The following is a 16,492-nucleotide window of genomic DNA, read 5'->3' on the forward strand; positions in this document are numbered from 1 at the left end:
CTTTAACAGCAGCACTACCACAAAAGAAGTTGGAGGCCCCACTGCTGCAGCATCGCGGTCCACCACACATTTCATCATCGACTGCAAGACTAATGACTTGACAGATAACAGAGGTGACAACGTAGTAAGAGGCCATGACAACAGTGATAAATTAATTTGCAGACCAACAGACCAAATGCTCACCCTGTCACAAGTACTTCCAAGGATTACAGCCAAACAGAAACCACTTATTCAGCAATCATGAACACTCCGAGCTAGTGCATAAAGGACACCTAGAGTTAATGATCTTCTCCTAGACATTCTCCTAGACTCTTTCACATCCACTTATTCCCCTTGACCCCGGGGCGACAGTAAGCCATGTAAACACTGCCAAGGAAATCAGTCATTGCCCTGATAAAGACAAGTACTTTTGTTGTAACATCAGCTCCAGACTGATGCTTCCTTTTTTATTCACTGTTGATCAATTCAAGTCTAGATTATCATCTGAGCCCACTGTCTTGTGTACATTCATCCAGATCAACATTGTACGGCCATGTAAAACTGGCACTTTTTCTCTATACAATACACCTTCTTTGTAACTATTTGGCAGACTGGTGAATACAGACAAAGCAGGCAAGTGTGCAAGTAGCATGACTACAAGGAAGGCAATGACGGGATCTATCCTTTCTAAAGAATACACCTATCTAGTCTGTACTTTGTTTGTGGTTGTATTTGCTCATGGAGTGGTTTATTTCTTCCAGTGAGGCCTTCTGCCCTAAAAATGTGCTAGATACTGCCCAATGCTGGGTTTATAAAAAACTGCTTCACATAAGATATTGTATTTCTGCAATAATTAGAAAAACATTTAGGCTGGAAACAGCAAACATAAATAAATACATCCACATTATTTCATACATGAAGCTGTAGTGGCTTGTACACATTATTCTCCTCTTTGTGGGAGTTGTGCAGTAATTGACAGGTGCATGTGTGCCAAATGAGACCAGTATATTTTACCTTCTCGGCAAGCGCCTTTTCGTAGTCCATCTGGACTTTGAGCTCCTGCGAGAAAGCATCTCTCTGGCTGGTCTTTAATTCTTCCAACAGTTTTTCACGCTCCTGGAGCTTGGCCTCCAGTTCGGAAACCTGTCAGTATCACCATAAGCTTGTGAAAGGAGGGCCAGAGACGGAACATATCTTTCTTCATATTAAGACTGAGAGGCACAACACCGAGGGAAAAAAAGTCAGTTGTTTAGTTTTGAACTGTAACAAAGAAAGGTGCATAGAGCGACATAAATGAATGTTACTGTCACACGGGCAGTTTCAATCCCCACAGAACATTCTGAATTAAATTTTTAGTGCAATCAACGTGACGCCACAGACAAAACTCATTTAAATGCTCAGTGAGTGGCTGACACGGCACAGCAAAACATTGTTATAACAAAGTGGCAACTGAAGTGAAAATGTGCTCGTTAATTTGATATTCGTTATGTGAACAAAAAGCTTTGAAATCTTCATAGCTTTTCTTTCCAGAATATTTACCACACTTAAAGTGTTATTGTTGCTTGCTAGAAGCACATGTTGCCACTTCACCGCCATTTTACAGCAGTGGAGTCCTTACAGCTTTGTGCAGCAGTGACACCAGAATTTGCTTCTGTCAGTCAAATTAAGCCATGTACAAGCATCTAGAATGCTTACTTCTGAATGTCAAATCATTCAAATGAGCCTTTGCAAATGATTTGGCATTGTTACTGCCAGGTCACGTGCCTTGAGCTACATCAAAGCAGAAATATATTTTTCTACGAATGACACTGCATCGGATAATGCACTTTTGGTTTCATCGTAACATCAAAAAACCCACTTAAACAAAGCATGATCGGCAAAATATAAAATTTACTTTTCTGTACACAATGATACACTATATAAATGTTTGTTATCTCAAAAGCTTGTTTATGCAAGGCAATACTACAAATGCATTTACTGGAATTGTCTTTTGTAACACTTTCATGATCAATGATTGAGGCAACTAAACACCCCAGAATTGATCTCTATATTTCAACAGGCCTTCTGTTTAAACATCACATTATTGAAAGCCTAACAAATGCCTAAAGTCATACCTGTCTCTTCAACTTGTGCTTCTCGGCTTCCAGATCAAGAACTTTTTTTCTGCACAAAACAAAATGAAACACAGAGAAAGCCTTTGACAGTATGAAGTGCTTGTGAGCACCTAAGCACTCCAGCAACAAGCTTTACTATTTATAGTAAGCACCTAGCTAGGAAAGACATTGCATTCGCATCAAAATAGTATTTTTAACATGCAGCAGTAACAATGAAACACGGAGTAATAACTAGATGAAAAGCGATGTATGAATGTTTCTAGGAATTGGTCTGAATGATATCTGAAACGTGTAAATAATGATTTATTTCCAACTGCTAGGTTTATTATTTAAAAGGCAGTAAAATTTCATGCACATAGACCAGCACACCACAAACTTAATGATGTTAAAATAGGCCTGAATACAGCAACGACACCAAAGTAGCATTAAAGTGGCATATCAGTGGCATTTTATCTTCATTTAAATATTTAATTCAGGCTAGCATTTAAATACAGCTTTGTAGCAATATATGCTGTGGGGATTGAGGTGCGTCCCTGCACTTTTGCGCAGGCATTCACCTGTTTTGTCGTCCCTACGCCACTACTTTTCCTCTTACGACGGCTGTCATTGGTAGCCTTTGCCACGAACCGGTTTGCGGCGGAAGCCGCGGTCGGGTGAGCGAGCGTGAGAGAGATCTCTCCGGGAGCACTGCAAACGTACATGTTTTCCTCTTGTCCGCCGGCCCCTTTAAGTCTCAGACTTGAGCTCGCCTACGGTGTCTTTGCACGTACGGAAGTGTGTACCTTGTGTTGATACTTTTCCGGATGCTAAGCCGAAGCGCAGTGACTAGTGCTTGCACGTGATCCTACTACGCCAAGCTGCCCTTATTGGAGGCCTAAGCTGACAGATTGCTCTCGCGAGTGGGCCCATTGGTTATCGCAAAAGCAAGCAATGTAGATGCGGGGCATTTCCTAGCGGTGTGTCGCGGGGTATCATCCTCTCGCAGCGACGTGCTAGTGGCGCGCCATTCTGTATTTTTCACCCCTGGGGTGAAAAATACAGAATGGCGGGCCCTTTGATTCCTGCGCCGACCTGGGACCGGGTTTATGTGCAGTATTGGGTTTTACCGAAGAGAATAAATGGGTTCCGCTAACTAAGGGCAATACTGTTTTCCTGCATGCATAGTGCTCGGTGCCCCTCTTCTGCGGCCAGAGCGCGCGTGCCGCGGTGCGCTAGATTATGCGAGGCAATGGCTGACGCAGTCCTGTAGCCCGCTAAGCTTCAACCCATGGTGGTTGGTACTCGTGTGAGATACGAGACTCCCACAACGCATTTAAACAAAGTTTCAAAGCAACATCACCATTTATTTTCCCCCAAAAAGAAGAAAAAATCACCAGCCCTGCTGAGAAAATGAGGGTAAGCGAAGCTTGTCGTGTGTGTAGCTGACCTTCGTAGTGATTTTCTTTCTTTCTCTCTATTTATTTATCTTCCTCTTTCTGTCTCTTTCTCATTCTATTAGATGCTAGGGCCACGCGAAGGACGCTGGGTTGACCTCCTCTGGCAGTTGCTACGGGTTGTGTGTGCACTACGGAGGTACCGGGTTCTTCTCGTGATCGAGTTGCTGAGCACTGTACGAAAAGGACAGTGCAGCAATGCAAGTGGTGGCAGGCCGACCACGAGTCGACCGACCCCAAGTCGTCCCATTTGCAGATCGCTTTCAAGATACGGCGTGCGCTGCTGCGCAAACTACGCAGTTGCTACCCTCTTCCTCCCGCGCTGCCTTCCCACTTTCTTCCCTTGTGCGATTCAGCTCACCGTCGCACACTTTCATTCGCACATACAGCATACGGTGCGCGGGGACGATGTTATCGCCTTTGGACTTTATACGGAACATCGCGGTGACCACGACAGCAGAAATGTGCCTGGAGTGTCCATATCATTGCTATCGCAATTATATGGCACTGGCACCCATATACACTTGTGCGTGACCTGTGTTCACGAAGTGAAACATCACTAATTTTATTTAATCACTTACCGAATGAACAGGTGCGTCTTATACAGCGATGCAACTTACATACATTTTTTTTTTTTTGAGAAACTGCCGTTCAGAGGGGTGCGGTGCGCCTTAAACGAAGGAGCAACTTATAGACCAAGAAATACGGTATTTCAAAAGAAAATATACCCAATACTACAGAAATAAAGTTAAAAGAACTGTACAACACACCAATAAGGTGGTGTGTCTAATGCACACATTACATATATGTACGCTGAAAGTCTACCGACAACTCTTGGTTAAGTTGAGAAATACTTTTTATCACAGTGTGTATGACCTAGGGAAAACAGAGGGTCTGTACTCACTTCTCAATGTTCAGCATGTGCTCATACTCCTCTAGTGAGCGCCTCAGTGTTTCTTTGGCTTCTTTCTGAAGGCGCGTCTTCAGGAACTGGAAGTCTGACTTTTGCTGTTCGAACTGGCAAAGATGTCCACACAAAGTCTCAATTAAAATCTCTTCAAATTTTTCTTGGTTGCTTATCCTAGTAATGGATATCAAAGTAAATCAATGTGCAGAACTTGCAGAGCAGTACCTTCTGGCCCAACCGCGACACATCACTAATTTATTGTCAGTCATGTAAATAAAATCCTGTACTAAAAAAAATTACACACGATTTGGCTGCACCAACCACGGAATATCCGTGCAAAACCAAAGTTTATTGAACCAAATTAGCCATTTTCTTGCACTAAGTTAGGCATTGCTAGGCCGTTGTTTGACCAGTTGCTAATTAAATCCTTTGCAGTCGTGATGTCGTCGTTAAACTGTTGTTTTATTGCACACAATACGCAAAGTCATGTGCATAATGCATACAGGGTTACTTGGACACGGAGGAGGAGGATTGCAGACTTGCACAAAGACTGTTTTGTGGTTTCACACCATACTGGCCAGTGTCGTAGAGCAGCCTTCGCACTTGCATGAAGGGTATGCGAGGGGAAATCATGTGCTCCGCTATACAGTTGAGAGGAGGGAGGTGGGCAGGCTTGGGCAGATATTTATACCCACTGCTCACAAAGTACAAAGGCACTTAAGTTAGGGCGAGCGAAGACTTCCACGTTCTCTACACCTTAAAGTAAGAAAATTTTTCGACATCAGAAAAGGCTAAAGCTAAGGTTGTGCACATAGGGGGCTATGACGCAGCCCAAGTCCTTCTTGTGCCACAGTCTGTCGCACACAGAACACGCAAAGCCAAACAGGTTGTTGATGAAGTCCGGCTTGAAGATGGCCGTTACAGCCGCTGCCAAAGACAGACGTTCCTCGGCCTTGTTGCTGTTCATCTGTTTCGGCAGCGTGCTTGGCACGCTTGTGCAATCTGTCATTCTCCAATCTATTCTGTCGTTCTGCAATTTCGTTGGCACATTTCAACACCATGAATTGTCTTCTTTGTTGCTGCAGTCGCAATCGCTTGGCCACATCTTCTTTGTTGGTCAACTCCTGCTGCCCCTGGGTTGCCGAGTTCGCTGTTGTTTGCTGCGCTTGGTGCGACGAATCTCTTATTTAGCATTTCTGACAACAATCCCGATTCACTTTTCCATACTTACTTCACACATACGGACGCGGGAGTATATGTGAAAATAATAACGAGAGGCTGCGCACACGAAACACTCGTGAAGCAATGCACTGCACGCTTGAAGAGGCTTCACACAGACAGAGGCAAAATCCATGTTGGCAGGCTAGTAGTGCTTTAGCACCAAAAACAAATATGTAGCACCATCTCCCGTAAAGTTTAATTTATGTTTACCAATCTACCAGTGAAAGATACTATGAACTCCTGATTACTTCACATCTTCAAAGCAACATTCTGAACCCATTTTGGAGCAAAAAGGTGGGCTTGTGGACAATCCACCATCATACAATGGGCTTCCTTTTCACAGCAGCTAGAACAATGCTGTGTTATGTCTGTACCAAATCAGCCTTCAAAAGAAGCATGGACAGGAGTTGTTGCTCCACTGGTTGCTGGATAAGATGTTAAAAATATTATGAGGTTTTACGTGCTAAAACCACCATCTGATTATGAGGCATGCCATAGTGGGGGACTTCGGATTAATTTGGACCTCCTGTGGTTTTTAACGTGCATCTAAATCTAAGTATACGGTCTTTTCGCATTCATCGAAAGCGGCCCCATCGAAATGCGGCCGCCGTGGCCGGCCAACAAAACTAAAAAAAAACACTGCATATGCCTTGCATGCGACAAGTGAAGTGCTTCGTAATGTTTTGTCGCAGCTGACACTAAGTTTGGTTTATTTTTTATTTACACTAGACTACCTTTATTACAAACACTGCCATGCCAAACTCTACGATAATCTCAACAGTTCAAGGACCTTTGTTTTGTATTCAATAGCTTCAATGCACTTTGACTAAGCCAGGGTTTTTATATAACATAAAATGATATTTAGGGTCTTCAGGTTATTTAGTCTGTCTTGAAGAGATAAGTACATTGTACTTTTCTCTCAGCAATAAGCCGGCATCACATTATGACATACAACGACCAAAATGAGCCATGCCAGACAACCTGCATAGGGTATGCAACATACAGTAAATGCCAAAATATTAGAAAGTGAGGATATTTTTCCCAGCCAATGTCATTCGTACCCAATGTGAAACAAACTACAAGCAATGAAAAGCCTGACCGTACCTCAGCTTCTCTCCGAGCAGTGGGCTTCTTCACGTGACTCAACCTCTTTCAAACGAAACTTGAGCTTCTCCTCCAGTTCCTTGTTTTCTTTTATCTGTTTGCAATGGAAGGAAGGCATGGAAAGTTACATCAGGTGACCCACACTAGTTGTCTAAGTTGCAAGTGGTTATAGCATGTCAGTGCAAGTACAGTGCATTTGCCTATTATATTTTTGACCCAGCTTATGGCAAATCAGTTCGGTGGAAGCTCGCACGGTGGAGGAAAAATCATGAAATGGAAATTTTGTCATCTACCCGACAGCAGCCGAAGCTACAAAAGAAACCAGTTTCCTTTGTAGCTTTGGCTACTGCCGGGTGGATGACAAATTCTCCCATTTATGACGCAGCTTGAGGAACCATTCAATATGCCTTCAGTACAAGGCAATCATCCAGACCTCACACTCAGTAACCTTCTTGCCTTTCTCTCTCCCTTGAGTAGTCATGGATGAAGAAGGATGCATTCTGACTCAATGTCAGTCAATTCCTGCGAGTGTTGCGCCAGGAGAAAATTGTTCCCTAACATTAAGATCCTCTCATGCCAGTCAACTAACACATGGAACCATTTGCTGCTGTTTTTATGTAACACAATCGCAGGACTGCACGACCGATCAAGCGCCGTTCCTGGAACTGGCAGACTCAATGTCTTGCTAGTGCATTCACAAATTAATAGGTTCAATACATTTTGTGCAGGACACCTACCTTTCGCCTTAGAACGGAGTCTCGCTCAAAATCTTGCCGCCTCCACTCTTCTGAAAGTGCACGGAGATGGGCCTCCTCTTTTTCTTTTAACTGGAAGCAATAAACCACATGAAAGACAAACAGTTAGTTCAGTGTTTATCCAACCATTGGTCATAATGCATCCATAGGGCTTTGAAATGTCAAGTTGCGACATATTATTTTGCTTTAGTGGGTAGTGTGGTAACAGGGTTTAGGATGTGCCGAGTTAACACACCCCCATCAAGTCACTATTGCCACAAAAACCAACAGACAGTAAATTTCTTAAATATATTGTTACCGTTGCATTTCGTGACTTTCACTTACAATTCGTCCCGTCACGAGACCGCCGGCTTTTCACCCTTTTACCTCCTGTTAGGCAGGAATGCAGCGACCATCATCAGATGACCTGACGCGAAGAGTGCGGCGAGAAGTTGAGGCCATGGCTCCTACAGCCCTTTTCTCCCGCCCCAGAGAGCCGAACAACTTGCCTACAGTGCCATTTATGCAGGCAATAATCCGCAAAGAACTCGCTAATCTTGGAGTTCATTACGTATATGCTATTAGCGCTTCACAGCTGTCAAATGCTCCTTGTCCGTCCACTGGTCAGCAGTATCGTACACGCTATCAAAATCTGGCCGAGTGGCGAACCGCAGATGATCGGCCAAAAAAGCTCCGTCGCATGCCCCCGCGTGAGGGACACGTGTAAATGCAGAGCATGGTGGGGTTCCGTGGTGTTGGTGTTGTTGGTGTGGTGGTGGTGGTGATGGTGTGGTGGTGGTTGTCTGGGTTGAGAGAGAAGAGAGAATCGTAAGTAGGTAACATAAAGTTGTTATTATTTTATTGGCATCACTGCGATTCTTATTATTATATTATATTATATTATTATTGCTTCTCTGTTGTTCTCTTCTTTTCTTTCTTCTCTTCAGAGGTTGCGTCGACAAGGGGGATGCCTCCGGTTACGTATGTCCCTCACTGCAAGCATCTGGGGAGCGTGGTCGTTGAGATGGTGTCGACGACGGGGATGCCTCCGGTTACGTCCGTCTCTCTCTCCGGGGCCTCTGGGGACGACGGGGATGACGCGCGCCAACGCGACGGTGCCGTCCAGGCATCCGCCGCCGTTGTTGCCGTTGTTGTTGCCGGTGCCGTTGTCGCCGCCGCCGTTGACGACGAAGCCGCTGAACCCGTCGTTATCGTTGACGCCGTCGCTGACGTTATCGCCAGTGTTGACGGGCTTGTTGTTGGCGGCGTCAACGACGAATGCGCTCCAAATAACCCGCAAGGCGTTTGTGCGATGCGCCGCGTTATGTATGTTCCCAACCGTGGTTAAGTTGTTGTCGAACCACAGCCGGTCGCACACGTCGCAGCTGTGCCCGAAGCTCCGGTCCAGGAACTCGCGTTTGAAGCGCGCGTTGGCACCCCCAAAGTCCCGTTGACGTTGCCCGACGGCTTCCGCGCCAGCACCCTCCGGGGCGACGGGCTCCGCGGCGGCGGCGGCGGCCTCCAGACGACGACGCTTGCTCGCCGCCGCCTCTCGTTCCCGTACGCCAAGGTCCGCGGCCCGACGCTGACGTGTCGCAGCCGCGTGTCGTTCTCGACTCGAAGGGTCCGCGGCCCGACGCTGACGCCTGCCCGCGGCTTCTCGTGCACGCTGCTCGGGATCCGCTAGTCGACGTTGACGCCTGGCCGCGGTTTCTCGTTCACAAAGTTCGGCGTCGGCAGCGCGCCGCCTTGCCGCCTTGTCTTCTGCCGCCGTCGACGAAGACGATGGTACGATGTCTTGAACTGGTGCTTCGGCGCTGATGTTGGATTGCGTCGAGGTACTAGTTGAAGGTCTTGCTTCCATCGCTTATCAAATGCGACCGCCGACGAACGCAAGAGAAGAGAGCGCAGGAGTTGACGAGTGGAGCCCGCGCCAACCCGCTTTATATTCCTAGCGCACGTGTTAGAGGGAGAGGGGGTGGAGAGAGGGTGCGCTATCACGCCAGCACCTGCTGTTGCTACGGTGCTTGCAGCGCCGGAGCGCGACTCAACTACGACGCTTCGCGCGCTGCACATGTGCTGCAAGCGTGATGCGGGAGAGGAGTGGGGGAGAGGGCGCACCTGTGCTCGAGCTGTTGCGGACGGACGGCGCACGCTACATGTGAGTTAAAAAAATGCTCTGCACTTAATATGGTTTGCCTGCCAGCGTGTCGGTCACGTTGGCTATTGAAATAACTGCACTGGCTCCACCCCTCGACGACCACCATTCGCCAGTTATTACCACCCCGAACAGAGCTAGCGTCGTTACCAGCCGTCCTTTTAACCGGAACAGCCAAACAATGATGCTCGTGCCCATTGGAACAGTCCCTCGTCGTCATTCTGACGTCACCAGTCCCGTTCGCCACCAGCTCATCGACCATCATCCCTATCGCCGCAGGCTCGTCGTCCACCGTCCCCGATGCAACCCCGGCGCTGGTCTCCGGAAAACTAAGCGATACTGCTCCCTGAGGCGACGCTGCATTGACGACTCAACCACAAAACCCTCTGATCACTTTTCTGACCAAACAGAACTTGATGGACATTGTAGTCAATGGCATCAATGTCCCAGCCCTCATTGACACTGGCGCACACATATCCGTGATGAGTGCCCAATTGCGCTGACGCCTGAACAAAGTTCTCACACCCGCTGCATCACGCACCTTCCGCGTCGCCGACGGAGGAACACCTACTATGCTTGGTATGTGCTCTGCTCACATTGGCATTGCGGGGCGCCTAACTACTGTATTGTTTGTCGTTTTGGAACAATGCCTCTACGACGTCATACTCGGCTTAGACTTTTATTGTCCCATTCAGCCCTCTTTCACTGCGCATCTAGTGTCATTCAGCTTGAACTGCCCCATGGCTGTTATAGTCCACCAGTGACACCACCACGGTTATGCTCTCCCAAGGACAACCACTTGTCGCCTAAAGCCACTACGTATGTCACTGTATTGTCATTTCCATATGTTCCTGACGGCGTCTATGTGCTATGTCCCATCGCTGATATACTGCTTGAATAGAATTTGTCTGTTCCTCATACTGTGCTCACTATCACAGGCAATCGGACTTCGTCCACTCTGCTTAATTTTAACTGCTTGCATCAAACTGTTCCCAGAAGAATGTCTTTGGGCGACATCTTGCCTATAAACTATAGCGAGGTATTCGTTTTTGATGCCGAAATTCTGTCGCCCTTCACAAGAACCCCTGATTCACCTACTCTGGTCACAGACGATCTTAGCAAGATGATTGCACCTGACCTTCTTCCTGCACAAGCTGCTGACCTCCGCCGTCTCTTGGAAACTTACCGCAACATTTTGACCTTGACGGTCGCCCTTTAGCCCGGACATAGGTGGTCACCCATCGTATTTACACTGGAGATGCCAATCCGATACGCCGCAGGCCGTACCGTGTTTCACATGCTGAGCAAGTGATCCAATGAGAAGTCTATAAGATGTTGACTAAAGGCGTTATCGAGCCATGTTGCAGTCTGTGGGCGTCCCCTGTTGTCCTTGTCAAGAAGAAGAATGGCAGTTGGCGCTTTTGTGTCAATTACAGACCAATAACTTAATATGGGAACTATAGCTCCTAGTCAGGAATACTCTACTGAGTGCCACATAAATAGGAGCTCCAGGTATACATGATCCTTTCATGCTAAACCACTCACTAACCACTCACTCATTTGTGCTCAAATTTTGCAGAGAGAGCATTTTGCAGCAGGTTGAGTCTAGTTCAGTTTAATATAGTGTTTCATGGGATTACTAGCCTGTTTCATCGGCAAATACACAGTGTTCACCGTAGCCATGACAGATGACGCCACCATTCCGTTACAGTGAAATCAACATGCTTTGAGTGGCATTGCCGCAGATGATCACTTTAGATTTACTGTGGGCAAAACAGGCAAATAATGCCTGCAAGTGTCACATATTGCATTGAACCCACTATGAAAATCTTATTATGTGCAAAATTTGAGCCCAAATAATTCAGCGGTTTAGCAAGAAGAGTCATGTATGCTAGCTGTTTATGTAACCACTCAGCAAAACAAATACAGAAATTCCCAAAAATGCCTTTTGAGAAATCTCCACACTCAGTTTTTTAGTGAATTACAGTATCTTACCATAGAGAGACAGTAAGCATGTTCATGCTAATTAGTGAAGCATTAATTACTGTACTGCGATTTCTTTCCATTTCTGCTGATGAACAAAATAGCTGCACCAATATTGAATTAGTCTTGTGAACCCTCAAACCAGTAACCAGTGCTTGCTATGACTTTGTTATGCAATTAAAATTTTAGATGAATCCAAACAAACTTATTAAGGCAGGCTGTACAGTGTGTACATGCTGTACATACCACCTGAAGGCTTTGAACCAACAGGCCTACCAACACATTGTAAACGAGAGAAGCGGCACAGGATTTCTTCTTTCTCCATGCAATGCTCAAATACTTTGGGAAGTTCAACAATGACAGACGCACCCGTGTTCTGAACATAATCTCTTGCTGCTCCTTCCACAGCTCCAGCTCTGTCATTACTTTAAAGATTTCTCGCTCTCGTGACTCTGCTGCGGCCTGTGCTGGAGGAGGTCTACTAGCTGCATCACCTAGGCTGCCAGGCTGCAACAGGAACAAAACACCCATCATGTCGAGAAAATGGACATTTGAAACAGCATAGGAAACAATGCCACAGCCCTCTGCATCAAAAAAGCAAGAACATAAGCTTGTTCCTTTTACTTTAGCATATAAATGAACATGAACATCTTACCCACTGCACCAAGTAATGCATGCGAGTAAGCACGGATCTTCAGCTTTGAATGATACAAGACATTAACAAAGGCACCAGAGGGCATGAAAACTCTTGAGGCATGACACATATGCTAGCAAGCTGTCCATGTCATTGCAGTGAAAAACATTGCTAATTAAAAAATAATCCGCAAAACATCCAGCTAAACTTTTCTGCTTGTTGGTTATATTTGCTGCAGAATTATACTTATCAAACTTGAAAAGGAAATAAACCTAGTACCTGCTGTAATCTGCAGTTGTTTGTTGCTCTTCCTTCTCTTTAGTTGTCAGTGATGTGTCATTATAATGGTTGGGCAACTAATTATTACAATGACTGTCTGCTCTGCAACCACATGCAGGTATAGAAGCATTCAATAAGCAAACGTACCTCATGCTCAGTTTGTTTTGACTGGGTAACAAATGGATGTTAGCACACTACTCTGGTTTTGAGGTAGTGTGTCAATGCCACAATACCAAGCATCCTGCAGGCTGGCTCCCTGGCGATTTTGGCAGATGTCTTGAGCAGCGGCACGACCACTACTGATGCTCCTATGGAGCGAGCCAGTCTCCAATCCAAGATCAATTCAATGCAGCGCCTTCTGTTTTGGAATTCTTCCTTACATATTGTCATCGCAATCACAAACCTATTGTTAGGATGGAATCCTTGATCATTGTTATCATTTTCACTTTCTATGTGCATTTCCTTCCCCTTTCGTAACTACTCATTTTCCTGACTACTGAATTTAGTCAAAATCTTCCAGTTGCTCTTCACAATCAACACACTTGTCTGTTCTCAAACACACACTGCAAGTACTACTGTTAGAAGGGGCAGCTGTTCAATGTACATGCTGGCAATAAAAGGCTTGTGGCTCTATGAGAAGAGTACTCAGAATGTAGAGAAGTCTTGGAATGTAGAGGTTGAAGGTACAATTTCCTACTCAAATAGCAGTGCACAATTTCCTTGCTACCTCATCACCAGGCACAGACTGTTTTGAGTCGAGACTGTAGAAGGGTTCAGCTTACTCTGTTGGCATTGCCAGTGAGAATTACAGGCCTAAAGATGCCCTGCGATGCCTTTTCTTCTAGCCCGAGAAACATACTGGATAAGTGTGATGCCTCTAAATGAATATACAGTCAAATGCCTTTATAATGAAGTGCTCGGGATCTCCGATATCCTTCGTTATACAGGTCACTTTGTTGTAAAAGTTGTGTAACTTACTGCTCACAATTGAGCAAGCTAAGCACGTTCAACAAAAGAAAAAAGTTGTTTATTATGAATTCAAGAGAGACTCAAGGGCCAACAACAAGCAACAAGTGTCCGCTGAATTTTCAGCGTCGGCCAGCGTCAGCTGGCCTTCGTGCTTTGCTAGCCACTTCAGGTGTTGGTGCTGTGATCTCACATGAACAGACCTCAGCGTCGAGCAAGTGCTGCCCTAGTGTCGCATTGTTCTTGTCAACGCATGCCAACGCCGCAAATCCATCGGAAACTTTTTCCTTGTAGTGGAGGATTTAGTGAAATAAGCTGGTAATATATTTACACACACTTTGTTTCACAGAATATGCGACTATAGCCAACATTGAAATGCAGGAACTACGCAAAGTAAAACTACAGATCATGGAATGATACTATCACCTCCCTTGCCATCAAAATACTTGGCTCATTTACAGGATCTTTGTCAATGTTGTCTTCGCTGACATTCGCGTCTTTTCTGCCCAAGATGGCTTTGAAGGCGTCGTCGGTCCCCAGTTCTGTTTACATCATCATGCCGCCATCAATCGCAATGTTTTCGTTGGGCGTCACACCCACTGATGTGTTACAAGCGGTGTACGACTTTAGCGATTCCTAGAGCAGTGCAGCAGGACTACTTCTGATATCGGCACTCATCAAGTGTGTCACTAGTGCTGCCGTTAGCGTTAGCGCAGAGCACATCTTAGTGGCGTCTGCGGAGGGTCATGGCGGCACCCCTATGTGGAATCCATTGTAAAGCAACAAACCAGCCACCGGGGACGCCTAAATCCCTTCGTTGTACAGGCCAATTCATTGTAGTACTCTTCAATGTAGAGGCATTTAACAATACACATGAAAAATAATAATTTCGTCAGGACATAATCAATCATTCATTACACAGGTCATTTCGCTGTAGAGGCACTTATTTTATAAGCGTTTAACTGAATTCCCAAAAATGTTTTTTTTTTGAAAGGGCCCAATAGGAATGAACACACAAAAAGAACAATGTTCACTTTTCCTGTACCACCTCAACTAAACGTTTCCTCTCGGCTGGCGTGGTGCCAATGATAATGCCTTGCTTACTGCTCTTTTCTTACTTTTTTCTTCTTTCTGCAATGCAATTATGGTAACCCTACAAGGTTGGTGCCTTGTAAAACACATTATACCCTTATGCAACTCCCAAAATAAAGATCAGAAGCCAGTGTTCATGCTACACACACCGCTTATAAAAAAGGTTACCGGCTCTCTGGATGGAAGAGATGTAATGCCAAGGTCATCAAGGCACACGACTGCTTGAAGCTCCCCAATCACTTTCCTGGTCAGTAAAGAGAGAGGAAAGAAATTACTCTAGGCAGTTTGTCACACACGCCGTGAACGAGGCGCCAACACCGGGCCAAATTCCAAAGCCGACTTATCAGCTTCCGAAAATAACCCCACGAAAGCACGGACAATTAATAAGAGACCTTCTGGTGCACCAGCGAACGCCGGTTGTGGTCCAAAGACCTAGTCAGAGCCCAGAGCTGTCAAAACACAACAAAACATATCCTTCAAATAAGGCAGTTACATACACAAATGCACACTTCGGCTAGGCATATCACAATGCAATTCAGATGGGCGTTAACAAAACTCTGGAAAAGAATTAACGGCAAGCACTAAGAGTTCAACATGTACAGTACAGAATGAATAGGAACACAAAATGTCCACTCGTATTCATCCGTGCTGGTCTTGAGCTGGACGACCTCGGCGTAGCTTGAGGCAAATCTCGAGGAAGGAACTTTGTCCAGAAATGCAGAAGCTCCAGGAACTCGTGGGTTAGCTTGTTGGGGAATCCCATTCTTCTGCAGACAGTCGGTCTACACTTTGCATCTCTTCACTGGCACGGTCAGATCCCCCCTACTGATTCCCGCTTGGCACTTTTGTTGCCTTCGCCGGCGTTTCTCGAACTTTCTGATGGATTCGTGCTCCCATAGCATGAACGAAGTCTGGGAATTTTCTAGACATATCCCGCGTTTTTAACCACGGCCGCCGAAGTGTCTTCGAGGAAGGTGGTGACTCATTCGTTGGCGCACGCTTGGGCTGTCGCATGCTCGGGTTGTCGCACTCCTTCTCTCTTTCTCTGCTCGCTATGCGTCGAGGTCTGAGAGGGTGCGTCGGCACGCGCCCTCTCTCTCCTCTCTCAATACTGTAACCTTCACGTATCTTGTCGAAGCTTCTAGTCTCCGTTGATCGCGTCGGCTGACTGTGGCATATGCGCTCTCTCCCTCTGTCGAAGCTGCCGTGGGGCCGACGTGCTCTTTTGCTGGCTTGGGTGATATGCGGGGTGCACTTTGATTATTTGCACTTTTGTGACAGAGTTTCAGCAACCTATGACTTGGAATCCACTTTTTTCGGCCTTTGGCTACCCCGCCAGTTTTCAGAAAGACTGAGGGAACTGCATTCTTTGCACACCACAGCCTACATGCACGCTGAAAGCTACAGATGCAGAACTCTCCAACATCCATACTCGATCAAAAGAGGGTTCTGTGAAGTTATTTATGTGAAATATAAGCAGATGCACCTACTGCTCCTATTACTCCAAAGGTTACATGTACATCATTCAAAGTCAATGCATGGTTCTGTACTCAGTTCAGTAGGGATGGTCGATGAATTATTTAATTCGATTAACGATTAATCATTCATCGTTTTAGCCTTTAATCGATTAATCGATTAATCGAAATTTTTGCCGGGTACTTTCAAAAAGGCTGAAACGCAGTTATCTACTTTTGTAGGGCCCTATTTCAATGTTTGAGAGGTGGAACCAAGTTTGAAACACAAGTATATATTTTTGAGCAAAGTAATCTTTACCTTGTTAAAGACTAGTGGCTTCTGACAATATAAACAATATATGCCAATATAGTGCTATTTTGTGTGTTATAAAATGGCACTTAGTCAAGAATGAAAAAATTCTGCAGCCCCACCA

At 45.7% G+C, this 16,492-nt stretch overlaps 1 protein-coding gene across 1 annotated transcript in view; it reads right to left on the reverse strand.

Moving 5' to 3' along the window:
• The window catches only part of LOC119442919 (centrosomal protein of 120 kDa-like), a 52,049-nt gene that overhangs the window by 10,196 nt on the left and 25,361 nt on the right, over positions 1-16,492 (reverse strand). Inside the window, exons 12-19 of the mRNA XM_049663046.1 lie at positions 14,773-14,848; positions 12,003-12,140; positions 7,496-7,585; positions 6,765-6,852; positions 5,245-5,360; positions 4,431-4,543; positions 2,094-2,142; positions 994-1,122 (exon numbers count right to left, since the gene is read on the reverse strand). Coding sequence (XP_049519003.1) covers positions 994-1,122; positions 2,094-2,142; positions 4,431-4,543; positions 5,245-5,360; positions 6,765-6,852; positions 7,496-7,585; positions 12,003-12,140; positions 14,773-14,848 — 799 coding nt within the window. The remainder of the gene's footprint in view (positions 1-993; positions 1,123-2,093; positions 2,143-4,430; positions 4,544-5,244; positions 5,361-6,764; positions 6,853-7,495; positions 7,586-12,002; positions 12,141-14,772; positions 14,849-16,492) is intronic.

This window comes from Dermacentor silvarum, chromosome 2 (genome assembly GCF_013339745.2).
Source record: "Dermacentor silvarum isolate Dsil-2018 chromosome 2, BIME_Dsil_1.4, whole genome shotgun sequence".
NCBI classification, from domain to species: Eukaryota; Metazoa; Arthropoda; class Arachnida; order Ixodida; family Ixodidae; genus Dermacentor; species Dermacentor silvarum.